The sequence below is a fragment of the Chelonia mydas genome, chromosome 21 (genome assembly GCF_015237465.2).
Source record: "Chelonia mydas isolate rCheMyd1 chromosome 21, rCheMyd1.pri.v2, whole genome shotgun sequence".
NCBI lineage: Eukaryota > Metazoa > Chordata > Testudines > Cheloniidae > Chelonia > Chelonia mydas.
This window is the reverse complement of record NC_051261.2, coordinates 433,602-454,505: the sequence shown is the minus strand read 5'-3', so window position 1 is coordinate 454,505 and position 20,904 is coordinate 433,602. Positions and strand designations below refer to the sequence as shown.

Below are 20,904 nucleotides of genomic sequence, written 5' to 3'. Positions count from 1 at the left end.
GGAAAAGAGTAGGGAGGGGAAGATGAAAAGTGCAAAATGTTTGTTTTTCACAGTACTCTAATGGCCAAGCTCTGTGACTGACAAGGCTGAGATGAACATTTCCCCAAAAGATTGTTATGTCATTAAATTAAGTTCACAACACACAAGGAGTTTCCAAAAGAGTTTAATAAATAGCGAGGTTCTTTCTTTACTGTATAAACTATAAATATACCATGCAGTCCTTATAACTTAAAATAATTTACAGGCTGAGGTAGGGGGAATGGGAGGATGTGGGCATGAGTGTTTGTTCCATCTCAGGGTCTCACTGTTTTCCGGCTGAGCACGCACACACAGGCGGTATCGATTCGGATAAATCTCCAGGCTGCTTGCTTGCCTTCCATTGTCAGTGCTTTGACAAAGGTGTGCGTGGTGGTGCAGTAGGAATTCCAGTGCTTAGCATCAATTCCCCGGCACCCACTGGAGACTGGCTTAGGGTCCCTGCACTTGGTTTCGAAAAAGTACTGCTTGAAAACATTGTTGTTAATGTTCACCTCTCCCAGCACTGTCACCTCTTTGCCTTTGATGTCAGTAGCTGTGGTTTTGTCCCCAACCCACATGCTGACACTGTCACAAACTGAGAATTCTCCCCGGTGCAGCACAGGATGAGCAGTCCGCTTGGTTCGAATAGTCCTGTTAAGAGAATCTGCACTGCCCAGATACTCCATGTTCTGTCCATCCCCTAACACTGGAGGGGGCTGCGTGCTGAACAGAACCCGAGGGGATCGGAATCGTCTCTTTCTGAAAAGCTTTGGATCCACAGTGATGTTTGCTGCCTGTCCAGCTTCTCTGCTGTCTACCTTCCCAGCAAGGTGATGATTGGCTGTGTGTGGAGCTGCCTTGGGACTGGGATTTGCTTTAGTCCGATGGATATTTGGAATGGTGGGTCCTGCAGGAAACCCCCATGGAGCATTGTCCTCTGACTTTGGTGCTGCCTGTATGCCGAGCAAAAAAGCTATAATCAGAGTGTAGTACAGCATGGACATTACGCTATGCACCTAGAATGAAACAAAAACTGAGGGTTACTACAAGTGACACGGACGTGAACCGAAAGCACTTGTGCTACATGAAAAGTGCCCACTCTGACCTTGACAGGGTTTACTGATCTAATGCTGCTAATGACAATGACTTTGCTGGATATTTAGTACTGTAATGCTGATCATACAGATCTCATCAGGTATTCATGTGAGTCCCAGATGTTCTTCCAGAAAAGCTCATTCAACCAGCACTAATGTGCTTAATAAAGTAGGAATCCAAGGAAATAATGGCTGGATTATAATTAATTCCTTTGGTATTTGTTATTAGAACATTATATATGAAGCACTTGTTTGGGGTTATTAATGTGGAGACCATAGGATAAGAAGGTGTTCTCTGGAGTACATATCTCCATTGATACTTTTCTCAAGCTCTTTGACAATGGCTACTGCCACTCTGGGGCCATTTTGGGCACAGCACTGGGAGTTATGGGTACAGAAACACCCTTCTTTATTCGGACAGTCATGATCAAGTTCAAGTTCCACAGACGTCACTGAATAGAGAAACAAGGCCAGGGCTTGTCGCTCTGGAAACTGGAGAATATGCACATCTGTTTGGGTGTGGAAAAATGTAAAATCAATTTCTAAAAATTCTTCAAGAACAATGTTATGCCACAAGTCCAGTGACAGTGAAAGCTGCATCAAGCAACACAGACGTGTGTTAGGTAATGAATCAGTAGTGGGCATCCTATGAATAAGAGAGACATTCAAAACATAATCTGAAATTGCACTTAAGGGCAGACATTGAATTTCCCCTGCAAAGCATTAATAAGTAGAGACAGGGTATAAACAGAACAAAAACTATCAAGCCAGACTCCTCCCCTGTCTCAGTGTCTCATTTTGCCTGACATGTTTCAGCTGGCTTTGGATTTCACTGCATGTCCGGCAGGCACGCATGGACTGGACAAACATGGTTTCACAGGGGAAAATTCAAACTCTGCAATTTAGCTGTAATTTCCCATAATGTTTTAATATTTTTCTGGACATGGATCACTTATTACTAAAGCTCCCCCCTCCCTTTCTGCTCAGCCTTTCTCCCTAGCCTAAAATTGGGAGGATTACTAGAATACTAGTTAGTGTTTTATGCTTTTGCTAAGACCAGGATCTCATGGAAAACTCAGGAGCCTATGAGAAAACTGATATCTGAGATAAGAGCTGGATAGAACTAACCAGCTGAGTTTGTGCAGGACTGGATGGTCTGATGGATTCAAGAAGCGAGCCGAAGATGCCAAATGGAAGGAGTTACTGAAGACGGTAGTGATGCGAAAGTCCCTGCAATAAGGGGAGAGAGAGAGGCCAAGAGCCACTTTAGCAATTCTCAGTGCAGTGACCACACTGGATTAGGTGGAGACTGAATGTTGGAGAGAGAGGCAGGTCTTGCTGCAATGAAAATCTTCACCATTCCAAACCTAGCCTCATTTAGTAGGGCCTGAGGCTGCCTTCTTCCCACATTCGGCTTGTGCTACACAGGCATCGTCTGTGTAAGGAAATGGAATTTGGAGGTGGGAGTAGCACTATAGCCATGTGAGTCTACGAGTAACCTCCAGTTCTCCAACTCAAATTAAAGTCAGATGGTTCACAACATCTCTAAAGAGTTTTCTTTTTTCAACAGAGATGTTATTGAAAAAGGTCTGCAGAACAAAATCCAGGCGTAGTTTAAACACCCCCACAGCAGCCTCAACCAAATGTATTTACATATAGACCCTTTGTTTATACTTTCCTTCTATAGGAAAGAGAGCTTAGTGATGCCAATAAAAGCCTGTGTTCTGCTTTTGTGTGATTCAGAATTCACTAAAATGCAGCAACATGTAAAGAATGATTTATCTCCCTTCCTCAAGCTGTTTTATTACACAGTTACTAACATCACTGTAGTCTGCTTTAAACCTACTAACACAAAATTGAAACCATCTCCAATTTTTTCTCCCCCCCCCCGCCCCCAACTTTACAATTGCATTGCTCCATATTTCTCTTCACTGTAGCAAGTACTCTGCAGGCAGCATGGTGTGAGGTAGGACTAACCAGGACAAAGCTATTTGTTTTGGATTTTTGGTAGTTATTTTTTAACCTTGAGAAAACATTTTCAAAACTGGATCTCTCCATCTGTTTATGGGAAATGGAAGATGAAGGATTAAAGCAATGTGTACCTCAATCACAGTTAATTGTATGTGCAAAATAAATTTCAGGCCTTGAAGTATGTGGAATATAGATTTGCTATCTTACGGAAATGGCCATTCCACAAGGTCTGTTTGTTTCTGTTCTTCCATTCACGTGCTTAGTACATACTTGACTCTTAAGTGCTGCTCTTTGAAAATGTGTAAAGTGTATGCCAACTGCATCTGAGCTTCAGAGAGGTTTTTTGGAGTTGCAACCTTTAGGCATGAAATTCAGGGACACCTCTTTGCAAATATAGCCACGTGGGTCATCACAAACCTTTCAATACTAAAAATGTAAACACTGCAATGGAGAGTACTTCATAACAGATGTGACTTCAGAATGGCTAAACCTCCATTATAATACAGTAATTAGTAAACTTTTCCCACAAATGATGTAATCTGCTAGAAGAAGAAGAAGGGAAGACTCAATGAAATTAAAAGGCAACTAATCAAAAAATTTTAATGATCTGTTTAGGTAACCTGGGAGTTCACTGCTACAGGATATTATTGAGGAAAATCACTTATTAAGAGTCATAACAAATTAGGTGCTTACAAAATAAGAATATTAAGTGCAAAGAAGTGGCAACAGTAAAAATGATAGGGTCTGTTGGTCTTCCAGCTTCAGAGTATAAACTGATCACTCTTTGGGCTAAGAAAAAATCTGCTCTTTCCACACCTTGTACAGTTGATCACGTGTATTATTATTTATTTATTCTTTTACTTCTCCTCTGAGGCAGCTGGTACAAGCCACTGCTGGAGACAGGAGGCTGGTGTAATTAGACTTGGTCTGTTTTGATATAGCAGTTACTATTACGCTTACCTCTGGGTGTATTGAACGGAAAGCTGCTCCCTGGCAAGGTCTTTATTGCCTCCAGACTCTGAGCTGAAGTTGGATGCAGCATGCCATCAGGCCAGTCTGACTTCACAGCTAAGAATCTCTGTACAACCTAGTCTGGGTTCTGCTAGAGGAAGAAAAGTATTGTTGTCAATAATAATGCAGAAAATAAGCTTTTCAAATAACCTTTCCCCATTGTTAGAAGGAGCACGGGAGCAAGGTCTGGCAGGCATGCAGGCAGGAAGCTCCCTTGCAGGGCTCTTTGAACTATGACTTTTTTGCTAATTTAATGGCATAGGAGTTGCCTGAAGCACACACTCTCTGGCTCTGCGGGCACTGGCCTTGAAGAAGAGGAAAGCACGAAAGCACATGCTTAATTTTAAGCACATGAATGCCACTGGAGTCAATGGAAAGTAAATTTTGGCCAGTTTAATTTCTTCGGTGGCTGATTGTGCAAACCTCCCTCAGACTGCGTCTGACCTTACTCTGCAAGTGGTCCATTCGATTTCAATCTGAATAAAGGTGGCAGAACTAGGCCCCAATAGTGTGGGTGCACCGAGTGAGAGGATCATCTGCCCGGCACCAAGGCATTAAAGAAGCTTTAGAATTTGTTTTAATCAAGTTATTTTTAAACTGAAATTTCACAGGCCAAATCCATAGAGTCAAGCTATGCTTTTGGCTCCACCTGCACAATCCCCAATTTTCATTAATAGGAGCTGCACATCAGGGAGTGAGGTTGTGGGATTTGGTTGATAGTGTGGCTCTTAAAAAATCAAAAGGCAAAGTTACTTCTTTTTAATAGTTTAATTGAAAATTTCCAAAGCACTTTTAGCAGGGGGCCTGCACTAGCTAAACGTGGGAGCAGCTAGGATAGCATCATGGACTGTTGGAGCCTTTTGATTTGACAGATCAAGGACCTTGCATCACTTTGATAAGATGAGGTGGCCAATGTCCAAATTCATTACTGTATGTAGATTGGTTTCAGAGTAACAGCCGTGTTAGTCTGTATTCGCAAAAAGAAAAGGAGAACTTGTGGCACCTTAGAGACTAACCAATTTATTTGAGCATAAGCTTTTGTGAGCTACAGCTCACTTCATCGGATGCGAAAGCTTATGCTCAAATAAATTGGTTAGTCTCTAAGGTGCCACAAGTACTCCTTTTCTTTTTGTATGTAGATTATGGTCCACAGTCTACAGTATGGAGTTTGTTACAGAGAAAATTTCAGAATAAGGCAAATTACAATTACATGAATTTGTTAAATTACATCAAACCCTAAAAACAAAATCTTCATGCTACAGAACTGAGTAAACTATATTTTTGTAAGAATGTACTAGTAAAATAATAACCCTTTCAATGTAGCCTGTCAGTTTAGTAATACTAATGATAGAGTTATAATATACATGCCACTGCCAAAAATAATCCAACAATTTTTCCAACTGTTCTGCCACCCTAAGAAAACACTACTCAGCTCCAACTGGCTGGTTATTTAACCACAAGAAAAAGTTTCATTTCAGCATTTTTTTTCAAAGTTCTTTTACTCCATGCTTCCCGGATTCACCATCATGGCTGAATCCAGTAAATGACGCAGTGTCATTCAAATGATGCTGAAGACAGCATCTATCCATGTTTCCATTGTACATCCAATTCTCAGAGATTAATATCATGTTAGACTTACTGAAGCAAAACTTTTTTCAGAACTTGTCAGTTTAGATTTCTTTTTTCTAATTTTAAAGCTAGTTTAAGCCACTTCAACAAACATTTTACATGGAATTGCAAAATATACATTTTCCTTCTTTCGGGATCTTCTCTTACTCATGCACTAGTTAAAGAAGTAGCACGTTATAAAAGTTTACGACACTATTCACATAGTTTCTCATGGTGATCTACAGAGAAACAAAACACTTTACTACGTAAAAAACAAAACAAAACAAAACACCTCAGACAAATGGTTGCTGGAAAAGGCATCAACCTAGATTTAAATAACCTTCTCTCTTCTTTTGTGTCATGTGTTAAGTCCTGGCTGCCCACCCTACAATAAAGGCACACTAGAAAAAAGCACAACAACATGAAATTAACAGTTCGCTAACAAGTATCGGGTTCTAGAAATGATGACCCATATTAAAGAACACAGAAGGAGACTCTCTTGTCACCTGGGAGACCCTAAGCAATGTATGCAGGCAAACCAAAATCTAACCTACAATACATAAAACAAAGGAACTCAGCTCAGTTTTTCTTCTACTAATAGACATCTTACCCCACATGCTCCAGGATCAGGATTACGAAAATAAAAAAGAACAAAAGGATACATTTCCCGGATGGAGGTTATTCAGTACTTGAAATATATGAAATGTATGGCCTCTGTGCCTCCTCCAAGATGAATACCAGTGGTTAACATTATTGCCAAAGTCTTTTCTTTTCCTTGTTATGCTAAAAATGCAAAAATCCTGTATCCATTGATTTCAATACATGTCTCGGAAATTGTTGTGTAGGATTATTCTATACAATCTGAAGAATCAGTAGACAGCCTTAAAGCACACGCACACATACAAAAAAGGGGTGGAAGTTCTTGCAGGAATGTATGGAATTAACACCAATATCTGTCAAAATTACAACTAAATATTGGCAGCTCTGCATTTTGCGAGAAATACAAGAAATAAGTACATAAAAAAGGAAGTTCATCTTTCGTTAGATCTATAGTAAGTAAAAACCTTTCTGAAAACTACAAACCTTTTTCCAATGCCATTACAATGGGGAAACAATAGATACTCATGCAATGTCAAAATAATTCCAGTTCATGGTTATAGAGACCCATGACTCTACTAACATGAAATACAGCACTGCAAGTTCAATACTGTCTACCTCTTCTTCCTAGGAAATCCAGAGTGCACCAATACTCCAATAATATTAATGTTTGATTTAAACCCACTAAAAGAGAAATTTTTGAGTTTTATTTGTCACAAGCCCAGCTCTTTAGTGCCAATGTTTCCTGGCACACTGAATGATTTCACAAATATAAAATCTTGACTCAGGGCACCAGTGATACCTCAGCCTTACTGTGGAATGACAGGCAACAAATACTTGGGTCTCCTGTGGCTAAGCTGGGAGCTAGAGGAGCTTTGTCACCTTCAAATCAGAATTCCCCTTCCCAGAATTTCCGTTTTTGTGTTTGTCAGAATCCTAATGTTGTATTTAATAGTATTTTTCTGTATAATTTTAACCGACAGACATTATAAACTCAGCTTTTATCACAAAATTATATTATATATGCTTGATGGTAACTGACAATATGTCAACCAAGTGATTGGATATAATGAAGACTGGATTTCATGGGTATTTTTAAGCTTATGTTTAAAGTGGATTCATCTAGCTCTTTCATTAACTCAGTAGCAAAGGTCAGGGAGATGAAAACCTGGTATCCTAAATTTACTTGATACACATATAATTATGTTTCAGAAAGTTCACAGTCTTCTAGTGTTTCGTATTTCTGGTTCCATTTGACCATGACATCATGAACAAAGGACAACTTTCCACTAGGGAAATTCACTCTGGGGCTAACAAGAGCTCCACAGTATTCATCTCTCCCAAGGGACTTGGATCATTTTGAGTAAGAGAATCCCTGGGATTAAGAGCAGATTCTTTTCCCCCACACCTATAGAATGAAGGAAACCAGCCGCTTTCTCCTTCACCACTAACCTAGTGCAATTTAGATATTTTAGACTCAAAGGAACATGAATTCCAGCAATTCAATTCCCAGCAGAAATTGCAGTCTCTCACTACAGATTGCCTTGTTTCAATTATATAAAGCTCAGTCACCCACTTTTTGGAAAGCAAGAACAATCTTCCTCTTCTTTATTACATGGCACCCCAAAATGAGCCATATTGTGAGGCCAGGGGAAATTATTTGATGTCAGGACCAAGACTGCTGGAAGCTTTAGCTGATACTTTGTACAATATGTTCCCCTTCTGTATTAATCTACAGTCACCCAGCAGTTTAGTTACCATGGTCTGTAATCATTAGATTATAAATGTTACACTCCAGTCTCTCTTACTGAATCAGTTAGCGCCTTAACGTGCATCACTTTCCCAGCTGCTCTCCCAATTGTCCAAATCCAATTTATTAATTGATAAATGAAATGTATCAGCTAAATAACATTGTGCTGCATGCTTGAAAAATATTAAAAGTCAGTAAATGTGTTAACCCTGAGTGTGCAAAAGCAGGATTGTGATAGCATTTCCCATTTATTACAAGATATCTGGAGACAGATTCTTATCGATAATGTCTATAAAGAAGCCTCTCCTGTCCTGAACAAGAAGCTACAGGAGCAGAAGATGTGCCTTCAGAGCCAAACGTGTACAAATACAAATCACAGTCCAGTTAGCTTTTGCAGAACTGTCTATGTGATTTTACTGTTGATAGCAATTAATTCTTGCTAAAACATGAATTCTGACCAAAAAACCCCTTCCGTTAGCCTGTTAGAGACTAAAATGTGCTGTAAGTATTAACAGCTCATAATTCCCATCATGTCTGGTTGGAATGTACTCTTGCTACACGGATTTTCCTTAAAGATTGCCATATTCCATTTTTCCTTTGAGGTTTCACCCCTGATGTTATGCAGCTCTGTAAAGAAGGTGATTTCATTGCTCTGTCATAGCCCATAATGCAAGACATGAAAGATCAGGAAAATATATAAAAACCTGGTTGTGCAATCGGTAATTAAAGCCATACTCCTATGTTACATTTTCTTCAGTGTAAACTGAAAACTAAGATGCAAACCTTGAGTTTATACAAGGACACCTATGAAACAATCACATAATTGGTGGCCTGGTACTAAACTGGTGGGAGCAATACCTGTGCAAAAGCAGGCAGTTGCTGTTTGAACTGAAGGAGGAGATTGTCCCAAAAGTTCTGCAGAACCTTCTGACTCGCTGTCCATAAATGCCCCAGTGATTCTCTTCTTCTAATTAGACCACAGTTTCCACCCTGAGTCTTCAGTTCTTGTCACACTATTTTGTGAATGGAGATTACATATATTTTTTTGCTCAACTGAAAGAGACCGTCTTTCTTTTATGTAGCAATATCTGATCACTTTCTTCACCCATGTTGTTTTAAGAAGATGCAGACCGTTCACACCTCGGAGACAGCCCTCTGAACAGAATTGGTCTAGGGCTACTAGAGTTCAGAAACATCTAAACTACTCAGTTTTTCCACCTACACATTTCTTCTGTATGGATTTCCATCACATTAACCGGAGGATTGGTGCCTTCTATTAGTTTGCTTTTGTGTGGTCTACCGTTGTGCAAAAAACTTCTGCTGGTGAAACCAGCCAAAAGCCACATTTTTATGGGATTATAATAAAAATTATCTAGCACTTTCATACGCACACTTGGGAGGTAAGTGAATCTTTCAAAGAGGGGCAAATAAAAGACCAGAGAAGACAAAGACTTACTTTTTCAGAGGTGTTTAGCACCCATAGCTCCAATTGTACCACCTTTATTATGGAATAATGTACTATTTGGGCCATGGTTAATGTTGCCAGTACCTTTCAATGCTAAATCCTATTTTTGACCCATTGAAGGGAAGTTGGCTGATAGATGAGTAATGACAAAGCCAATATACTGTATGTAAGCTCTGTTATCTGCCCAATTCTTACTGCATATTGGGGTCCCTGAATACTAACACAGTCCAGTTATGAATGTAATCATTTCACTGGATGAAGGGAAAATTTGCATAACATTAATTTGTTATGGGAAAAATAAGACTCCAGAATTAGAACCTGCTATGTTTGCCGAAGTTCTTCAATCTCAGCAAAAAATGCATCTGAGGCATGTTCACTGATTCTTAGTACTGCAACGTTTTCCAAACACTGCAGCATGGCATTTAAATGGAACTGACTTGCAGAACATTCAGCTGTGTGTGTGGTGGAAGAGAATTCTGAACAAAACTATCAAGTCACAGGAGACCACTTAGGCCCTTTGGCCCTCTTACACTGCTCATCACCACACAGTATCTAACCTTTATGTGTGCTGAGAAACATCATTAAAGTTAATTGGGACTACTAATGTGATGTTACTCAGTGTGAGTAAATGCCGCAGAATCAGGCCCTATATGGGAATAACACAAGGAGTAAGGAACATTATTTTTATCTTGGGCTCTTTTTTGGTGTAGATATGTTGGTAGAGAAAACAGAATTCAGCCTGCTGGCATGCACATTATCACAGTCGTGCAGTAAAAACAGATCTCCTGCACTACAAGGGAAAATATAACTAATATCCCAATCAAAAGTAACAGTAAAATTCCATTCTACAGAAAAATAAACCCAGCCACATGGGTTATGTTCTAGTCCTATGCATGACACTATTTGGAATGCCTGTTTGTGTCATTTCTGAAACAATACTTTAAGGAGGATGGCAGATTTGGGGGCCGGGTAAAAATGAATGAATACTTAAATAAAAACCACAAGTGGTTCAAGCGTGTCTTAATGATTAGAAAAATTCAGATGTGCCTTGAATTTAACTGATGTGTATGTCTCCAAATGTAAAGTGTACTTCTCAAACTCCTAGTCACCACTGAGTCATAAAATCATAGAAATGTAGAGCTAGAAGGGCCCTGAAGAAGCCATCAAGTCCCGCCCCCTAAGCTAAGGCAGGACCAAGTAAACCTGGAACTGCACTAGTCATGCTCCCTAGAGCAAAGGTAAAAGAGCAAGGCCTGGTCTACTACAAAGTTAGGTGGACATAAGTAGCCTTGCGTCGACCTATTTGTGCATGTATCTACATTCAAATTTGTCACCGGGCAATGTAAGTATCCCATTACAGCAACACAGTAAAGCCACCTCCCTGAATGGCATGGAGCCCTGGTTGACCTACAGAGGTTGATGCAGTGCAAGTGTAGACAGGTGTGTCACCTGTGTCAACCCTAACAATCCTCCAGGAGTTGTCCCACAATTCTGTGACCACTTTGGTCACAACTGTAAACTCCACTGTTCAGGGGTCACAGAGACCAGAAGCCATCCCCCACACTTTAAAACCCTCTTGCGTGTTTTTGAAATGCCTTTTCCTGATAGCTCATCTTGGCGAGCACATCTAGCAGCTCATCTCTGTTGTGCGCTACTGCCCAAATGACCATGTCAGCTCCATGCACTATACTCACTCCTGTTTGGAGCAGACAGGAGGTTTGGATCTCCTGGACCCATGGGAAGAAGAGGCTTTGCAAGCACAACTAAGGACCAGCCATAGAAACATGGACATATATGAAGAGATTACACAGGAGATGCAGGCAAAGGGGTACAACAGAGATCAGCAGCAGTAGTGCCAAGTGAAAGTGAAGGAACTTCACAAGGCATAGCACAAGGCCAGGGAGACCAACAATAGGTCTGGTGGTCCGCTGGAGAGCTGCTGCTTCTACAACAAGCTGCATGCCATACTCGGTGGAGAAACCACCAGCACCCCACAGACCAAGGTGGAAACCTCAGAGGAGCCTGAGTCAGAGACCCCCTGCTATGAACAGTGAGGAGGAGGACACAGTAGCCATGCTGTGAGCCACAACCTGTTTGAGGCTCCACCATAGTCTAGCCAGTCCTACAAGGTGAACATGGATAAGCCAGATGAAGAAAACTGGGGTAAATGTATGCATGAATTTTTCCGTGCAATGTTTAAATTGAAAGATGGTACCTGGTGTCATAACCCACAGGCCTCAAACCCAGGTCCATGGGGTTTACAGGCACAGCCATGCTCCAGCCTTCCACTTGGCAGCTTGCTAATAGCTGCTGACCCAGGACCCAGGAAGCCCAGCCCCAGTTTGAGGCTCCACCCCATGACATCCCATTGGCGGAGTCCCAGAGCAGCCGATTGGCCTGCTGCCCCTACTGAAACCAGCAACAGGCACAGGAAGCTTTCTGAACAACTGGCAGTTACCTACTCTGGACCACATACCTTGTGCTGCCTGCTTCCCCCAGCTGGACTTCCTGGTGCCCTGACCTGGCTTGGCTCCTGGCATCTGACTTGTGGTTTTGATCTCGGGTTTGCCTCTTGCCTCTGAGCTGGCCTGACTGTGAACCCTGGCTCTGACCACTATATCTGCTGCTCTTCCCCTGACACCTGGCACATCTCAAGTTAACAAGACACAGGTATTGATTTTTCATTGTTTTACTCATATGAGAAGAGCTAGAAGTAGAATTGGCATTTGCTTTTCATTCTCCTGTTGGGGTAGGTGGGGGAGGGCGTGTAGAATACTGTATGTGCAAGGGGATTTCTCTTTTATCCTCTTAGAGCTCTTACTGAAACTTCTGCAATCCTTTCCTCAAGGTTTGTAGGAAGGTCTACCTTATTTTTGCCTCTGCAGTAGGATGTTTTCTTATGCCACTCTGCAATGAGTTCAGCTGGGCAAGCTTTACTAGGTTTATAATCTGAAGCAGTAATATGAGTTCTGATTATAGGATATAGAATGAAGCCAACATCACAATAACAGAGTGTAATAGTTATTCAACATCCTGAAAGACTAACAGCCTACCCAAAGCATTTGAGTAGAACTCTGTGCCTCAGTGTGCAAAAGGGATTGCTTTGCTCTCTAGTGATGAAGCACGCCTAATTATTGCTACCAGATGATTTGTAAAGTATTGACAGTTCTTGGCCCTGCACCTGGCACAGTGACACCAGGTGCTGCCCAGAAATGCTCACAAACAAACAAGGCAGACGGGAAAAAGTCTGGAATCCTAAAGGGAGGTATAACTGGGAGGTGAGTCTTCACTGTCATTGTTGGTGGATCACTTCATTTGGGCATTATCAAACACTTAGGAAGGCTCGGAATTACTAGAGGGTGGTGTCTCAGTAGAGATAGGTGGGGAGAAAAGGGGACAAGCAGGGTAGTGTGACTTGCATTCATGGGGGGGAAGTGATAAATGAGATGAGGAAGGGAGGCCAGAGTGGAGCTGTGCAGGGCTCTGATGGTGAGAATATGTGTTTAGCATGGGAAGCCCATCTTGGGGCTCAGAGTGGGAGGGCTTGACATGGTAGGAGTAACTGGCAGAAGGGTAAATTGGAGCTGCATTTTGATGGACTGGTGGGGTCTGATATGGCCATCAGGGAGACTAGAGAGGAGGATGCTTTAGTAATCAAGGTGGGAGGACATGGACAACCACCCTAGCTGTCAGGACAGAGGAAGGGATGGCTATGGAGAATTTGGACATGACCTGGATGTTTTGGCAGATTAAGAAGGCGGAATCAAAGCCGATCCCCCAATTGTAAGCTTGAACAGCCAAGAGGATGTGGGAGCAACAGTGACAAAATGGGAAGGTTTAAGGGGAAAAATAAGGAGTTCAAGTTTAGCCATATTAAACTAGAGTCATTGGCAAGCTATCCAAGTGGTGATGCCAGGATGAGACCTTGCTGAAATATAGCACTGGGCAGAGGGACACCAGCCCAGAGGGAAAAGCTGGTTTGAGAGTGACCAGCAATGAGATAATAGTTGAAGCCATTTGAGTGGATGGGTGTAGGCCCTGGGGTTTGACTGGGAAGAGGTTGTCAGAGCCCTGAGTCATTTCACAGAAGAGGGGTGAAAGCTGGAATAGAGGCTCTAAGCTGGAGTTGGAGGTGAATAAATGGAGGAAGGTTTGTAAATGACCTGTTGCCTGAAGGGAGCTGGAGTAATGAATCTGTCCCGATACCTACTACCCATTCACTGTACAGTCAGACCCCAACAATATATATCTGATTGTCACTAGTAATTCTGGCAGTGGGCTCCAGAGTGACATAGCTGGTTAGAGCCAGGAGCAGGCCACAGAGTGGGGGTAACAAACATTTTAAGTTGTCATGATGCAAGTTTAAGAAACCTTTTTTGGCCTGATCCTGCTTTCATACCATTTTTACATCCATATCATTCCACCAACTTTAATGGTGTTACTCCTGATTTACACCAATGCAAGTGAGATCAGAATTAGGCCCCCCATTGTAGGAGAAAAGGAAAATTCCCTGTTTATCCTCAAACAGGGCAGTTTGGCCTCTCCCAGATATAAAAGTAAAACCCCAGTAACATTACATTCCATAGTCATCCAGTTTTTTCTTAATAGTACCTAACACCAGTGAAAACCACTAGGAAATGTGCATGTCAGAAATTCTCCTCACTTGTGACTCTGACTTTGTTAAAATATTTGTATAGGAGATAAGCATGCTTGTTGCCATCCTCCCCTTATTACCAATGTGTGTAAATTACAGTGATAATATGTAACTTCAAACATTGAAAAGCTGGAAGGTCTGGGGAAGCATGGGATCATGCTGAATAAGAACAGCAAAACGACTGGGTCTTACTCGACCAAGGTAAGATCAAGCAAAGTGTAAAAAAAGGGAACTCTAATGAGCTCATTTCTTAGACTGTTATGTTATCAGCAAGTTACCATCTAGTGCAGGGGTGGCCAAACTTTCTGGCCCTCTAAGCCGCATATGATAACCCTCAGAAGTTTGAGAGCCACAAGACCCGCACAACCTTCCCTGTGGGGCAGTGCATGCTGGGACACGGGGCTAAAGCCCAGTCAGTGATGATCAAACAGGTACTATCAGCTGTCTATCTGATGATCAGTGAGGTCGCTGTCTGCTTCATGGGGTTAAGAAAGACCATGCTAGCTATCTCGTTGCACTCACTGCTATTGTTGGCTCTCACAAATACAGGCTATGGAATTCTGGTGGGAGAATGTGAAAATGTATGAGAGTACCCTCATATTTATGGGTGTCTTTGGGATCAGGGCTCTCTACAGTTTCTCCCAATCTAGAGCACGTACTCATGAGTATTTCTAATCACCAACAAATGTCTAGAGAACTGATTTCCTTTTAGTAACAACACATGACCTTTAGAATGCTTCGTTAGTTAAGGGTTTCCAGTGGGACTGAACTGTCACTGTCAATCCTAATGGTTAGCAGGGTGATAAAGCACACAAAAAGTTGCCCTGACAGATACAATTATCTAATTTAGATAACTAAGACAAAATGGCTTACACAGAACAAATGTTACTAAAATTAGCCATGTCATGCCAAAGGGCCTTTATACACAGTGAAGGAAAAAATGAGTTAATAGTCACTCATGAGACTGGTGGGAAGTTTCTCTGAAAATAAAGGACAGGACAAAATATCAGAGGGATTGTGTGTGAGGCTCAAGACACAAGGGCCCTAATTCTCAGTAAGTCAATGGACTCAAAAGGTTTACTGGTATGATGGAGTGGTGAATCAGGCCGAACATGCCCAAAACTCTGGCTGCAAAGCATTAGCTGAGCATGTAGTAGTATAAGGATGATGATAATAGTAACCTAAAGCTAATGATTGACACATGATGACTAGCTTGGAATCTTCCACTGCAGACTTCAGTCTGTATATGAGTGTTTTATTGGACTTTTGGGTTTCATAAATCCTAACTCACTGGCACACGGCACTGACTGTAAGAGGCTAAACCCTCACACAGAGGCCTCGGCCACTGCCTGACCAGAAAATCACAGCTGAGGGCTCAGGGTGAAATTCACTCCATGAATGTGAAGCCTTCCTATTTGGGGTGGATGGCAAGCGAAATTCATTCCCTCTCCTCCCCACCCCAATCCAGAGCCAGGGTGCTGGGCTGCCATGCAGCTACCACTTTAGGCAAAGGAATAGCATCATAATATTCACTTTTTGTTAACAGTAAAAAAGATGTCCGTTTATACTGCAGTGCATAGGGAGATCTCTAAAAATCTGTTACCGCCTGAGATCAGTCATACCTTGTGTAGCATGTAACATGGAAGCACAGAAGTGTTGTATAAAATAAAAACTGGGAAGTAGACCTGGGTGAATAACTAACTGACTTTTTGCTTCGGTAGCAGTTCTGAAAAATCAGGAAAACTCTGTTTGACCTGAACAGAATCTGAAACTTTTCAGAATTTTCACTCAATTGAAAAAGTCAGTTTTGGATCAAACAAAATGTTTGTTTCTGAGCATTTTCAATGGCTAAATTCACAAACTGGCCAGAGGAGGAGGAGTTTGTGCTGGCCCCCCGCCCCCAACCTTTGGCCCAGTGGTTTGGGAACTTGCGGCTTGGCTATACTTGCGAGTTAGAGCACATTAAAGCAGACCTGGGCACCCTTGCTCACTACCCGTCCACACTGGCAAGGCACATAGAGCACTCTGACTCCACGGCTAGAGCACTCCTCGTACTCCACCTCAGCGAAAAGATTAACGCTTGTTGCGCCTTGGCTGCAATGCCTGGGCATCAGTGTGAACGAGGTGTTACATTACTGCGCTCTGTTCAGCCTCCAGAAACGTCCCATAATCCCCTTAAGTCAAGTGGTCACTCTTCTCTTGTTTTGAACTCACTGTAGGAATGCAGTTATGCTCTTTCAAAGTTCCGTTTCTGACAGCCGGCATGCTTATCTGCTCTGAGATAAAGCAACCATTACTGTGGAATGCTGTGTGTGTGTGTGGGGGGGGTCTGCTGCTGTCTGAAAAAAACCCCTCTCTCTCCCCCCACATACACACAACACACTCCCTGTCACACTCCACCCCCCCCCCCGCTTGAAAAGTACGTTGCAGCCACTTGCATGCTGGGATAGCTACCACAATGCACTGCTCTCTGTGGCCTTTGCAAGAGCTGCTAATGTGGCCACGCCAGTGCGCTTGTAGCTGTCAGTGTGGACAGACTGTAGTGCTTTCCCTACTATGCTCTGCGAAGGCTGGTTTAACTCAAAGCGCTCTACATCTGCAAGTATAGCCATATCCTCACCTGTGATGTGAGAGACATGGGTTCAAACTCCTACTCTGCAACAACGTTGACCCAGGTCTCCCCTGTCTGAGGTGAATGCTCCAATCCCCAGGCTATTGAGTATTCTGAGGCAGCTCGCTCTCTCCAGTTGAAGCTGTTCAACTTTATATAAATATTAATTGGAGCAGAGGGATTCAGAACCTTTTCTGCCCCCCACATGCCCCTCCTCCAGTGAGTGCCTTAACCATCAGGCTCTAGAGTAATTGTCTCTGCCTCAGTGACTATTTGAGGTTATCAGGGATGGGAGGAGCACGAACACCACAACCTTCAACCCTCCTGTTAAGTCTCCTTGTGAATCTAGATTGAAAATTGCTTTTGTCCTAAACTATTCGGTGAATGTGTGCCAAATTTGTGACTAGTTTCAAGTTGACCAAAATGCATTTTTTGGCAAATAAACTATTTGTCCAAAAATTTTTGCCCAGTTCTACAAATAAGTCATGATCAGAATCTCTTGGGCAAACAGATTCCATCATTGTAAAATTTCGCCAAAACTTTATTTTAGAAAAACATTCTTCAAATACACAACCTCCAGGAAATGCTGACATAATCCTCATGGTATTGATATTTTTTTGTTTGTTTCAATTCTTCATTCTCCATTCACTCTTTATCCAAACAAGGAATTTTTACCTCCTACCAAAGTCTCTCTCAAACTTTCATGTGGCTTTTACAAAAGCCACAGAAGTTTTTCAACAGGATGGGAATTCTATTCCATGTGAACATTATTACGCTTGTTTGTAATTGGGAATTCAGAGAAGGAAAATAGATCAGCAGTGAACAGAGATCAGAGTTTGCAATGTAGGCCCTACAAAATCAGAAGCTAGATGAAGTTCATAAAATCCTTATGATGACATCAGAAACAATGAAATTGTATTGGAAATGATGCCAAGATGTGAAAGACGAAACAGATTTGTCCATGAAAAGGGATTAAAAACTTGAATAGAAGAGATCCCAAAATAAGCCTGTACCCTGCAAGAGGAAGATGCTGCTCTGCTGATACAAGGCTTTCTAAAACCTACAGAAATACTGTTAATACTTAAATAGAATATTAGTTGCATTTACAGAAATGTTGTTCAAAGATCTCAAATTATTTTATAAACAATAATTAATTAGGCCTCACAACAAGCACATGAGGTACCAGTAGGAATTATTTGTGGCAAGTCAGTGGCAGAGTCCAGAATGTAACCTAGGAATCCTGTCTAGCAGTTTGTTTCTCTAGTTACTAGATACGCTCCCTTGCTTTTCTTTACTTCAAGGAGATTCTTTCCTATTTCTAAATGAGAGATCTGTTTCCCACATGAGACATTGGGGGGGCTTCTTGTTCTTAGCAAATGAATTCCCTCTTTGTTCACTCACGTTACAGCCCTGAAAAATAACCTGCTAATTTGAAACAGGTAACAAAAAATACTCATGAATGCTTCAGAGATGTACTACCTCACCTTCCAGTGCACTTGATGTATGAAACAGCCAATAGTATCCCACTGCAGTATTGTTGACTCTCTGGGTTGTATGCTTTTTATTTCAGGGTTTTATGGTTCTGTGTGACTCACTGTATTACAAATCCACATGAGCTTTAGGCATGATATTTTAATGTAAAATTTAAATGTTAATGATCTAACTTAAATCAACAAAGCCTTTGTTAATATTTGAAAGGGCTTTGAGAGCCTCCCATGAAATGCTCTATAAATGTGGAAAATATTGTTTGGAACATGAGTTCTGCAGATGACCAGGTACCATTGGGTGTAATGAGTTAAACAAACTGAACCTGGAATATAGTTCTTAAATATTGCCTTAATTCAGGTGATAAAATATTTTAATTTGAGTAGAAGAATGAAAAGCAAATAAAACCCCAAACCAACTCATTTAACTTATAATATATCAAATCCTAAATAATTTGGACCCATCACTAGTGGGTTGAATTCTGTGCTCTCGTTTACATCCAGGAAATCCTATGCAAGTGTATTGGTTCCAACTGACCAACCCTACATATGCAATGGGGAACATAAAAAGCACACTGCTCTACAAAAGGTGACATATAGGGACCTAACATGCATGCTTGTGCTTATTCTTCATGTGAAGCTTGAGTCCATTCTAGAGATTGTACAGGAATAGAGGCCCAATACCATTTTTCTTGTTACTTTTTAAATATAAATATCCCAATAATTTCAAAGCAACCATTCATCAGAATACTCAAAGCAATTACTCCATCTGGTACCTGTGATAACATTTTCTTTTAGAAAATTAAGATTCTATTGCTTCAGTTTAATCCAGGGAAAAAGGTAATTTTTAGGGATTTCATGTTGGTTTTTGGTGACCTCCAAATAAATTGTCAAATAGATGAAAGTCTCATGTTCCCTGTCTCTGCACAAACAAGCCCCATTTAAATCTGATGCAATTTTGAAATGACCAGTTGTGAATCCCTAAGAGGGGTTATAGCTTAATTACCCACAAGAAAACGACAATCTTGGCAATGCTACCAGAATACAGTATAATCTGTATTACAATTGTAACATTCTCTGGAGCCACAAGCAGTTCCTCATGAGAACAAGGCTCTCCTGCCATATTGGATAGTTCACCAAGAAAAACATCAGATAATAAAAGCAATTTGTACTGATACTTTGGCTCTTCTGGACATCATCAGAAAGAAAACGAGCAAAAAAAGTCCAGCTTTGAGTTCTCCGCTTGCAGTATACAAGCGGATCCACTGAAGTGCTCTCTAGGTAGACAGTGGCACATTGCATAGTGGTGTTCCCAGAATTCATGCTTTCTGTGACTTTGTAGTTTGCATGTTTTTGCTACCATGAAGATGTGGTATTTGCATAAATCTGAAGACCTTTTTAATTTTTTTTTTTTTAAAACGTCATACCTCATATTTTCTGTCTATATTCTATCCTGGACTGTCTTTACATTGCTCCTTTGTTTTTGATTAATTATCAGCAGAGTACACCACTGTCATTCCTATCTGTGTAAATCTGCAGGATGTTTGTGCAGCTGATGCTGTTACTTGGCACTCTTGTATTTACTGTTCTTGCATTTTTTCCACTTTGCCCTCATCAGCACCGACTTCCCCTCTCCCTGCTGGGTGCTCATCGGCACCAACTTCCCGCCCCTGGCCTTGCCCCCATTCCACCCCCTTCCCCCAAGTCCCCACCCCTTCTCTGCCTCCACCCCTGAGCACACCATGTCTCCGCTCCTCCCCCTCCCTCTGGGAAAGTCCTAAGCGTCGCCAAACAGCTGTTAGGAGGTGTGTGTCCGGACGGGAAGCACTGGGAGGAGGAGGAGGTGTACTTGGGAGGAGGCGAGGCAGGGGAACTTGGCAGCTGGTGGGTGCTGAGCACCTGCTAATTTTTCCCCATGGGTGCTCCATGCAAATGAACAGATTCTACATGGCCCTTACTCTGGTGCTAGATGTGGGAGTAAGGAAGGGTAATTCTTTCCCCAATCTGCATCATCCATTGCAGGGCCAAGCTAGATGGCAGACCCTCTTCCCTCGTGACCCCCCAGGTAGGGTGACCAGATGTCCTGATTTTATAGGAACAGTTCTGATATTTGGAGCTTGGTCTTGTATAGGCGCCTATTACCCCCACTCTCACTCTGATTTTCATTTTTTTTTTGCACATGCTATCTGGTCACCCTACCCTCAGGACTGCTCTACTTGTTTGCTGGGATGTATGGCACCCAAAGGAGCAGGGATGTCATTCCACGTTGCCCCTCCCAGCACAAACCAGTGAAGGCAGAAGGCTGCATGCCCCCAAGGGATGTAGCAGCACAAACACAACTTCACACTGGGGAACTCTGGGAGACATTGGGTATCCCAGTGATTCTTCTGGGGCAGTACAGAGCTGCAGCTCCCCAGCCTAAAAGGCAGTCTAGTCCTTACACTCAAGGTCCACATGGCTGTGAGAGCTGTCCAGTTCGTTGGGCAGCACACTCAATAGGCATGACAGTTACTTGCCAGTATGAAATTTACGTCTAGGAACATTTAAAACAATCCTCCAGACCCTAAAGAGCCCTGCCCCACCTACACCACCTGGCTCCTCCCCTGACTCTGTCCCCTTTTCTTGGACTGCATTCAAGCTT

At 42.0% G+C, this 20,904-nt stretch overlaps 1 protein-coding gene across 5 annotated transcripts in view; it reads right to left on the bottom strand.

The window, feature by feature from the left end:
- The window catches only part of NGF (nerve growth factor), a 54,994-nt gene that overhangs the window by 6,619 nt on the left and 27,471 nt on the right, over positions 1–20,904 (bottom strand). Inside the window, exons 2-4 of one of the 5 annotated variants that reach the window (XM_037885275.2) lie at positions 4,044–4,185; positions 2,241–2,342; positions 156–1,034 (exon numbers count right to left, since the gene is read on the bottom strand). In XM_037885275.2, coding sequence (XP_037741203.1) covers positions 294–1,022 — 729 coding nt within the window. In that variant the 5' untranslated portion in view covers positions 1,023–1,034; positions 2,241–2,342; positions 4,044–4,185 and the 3' untranslated portion in view covers positions 156–293. Of the gene's footprint in view, positions 1–155; positions 1,035–2,240; positions 2,343–4,043; positions 4,186–20,904 lie in introns of those variants that run through there. The other 4 variants (XM_043533760.1, XM_043533759.1, XR_006286919.1 and 1 more) reach the window with 4 other exon arrangements.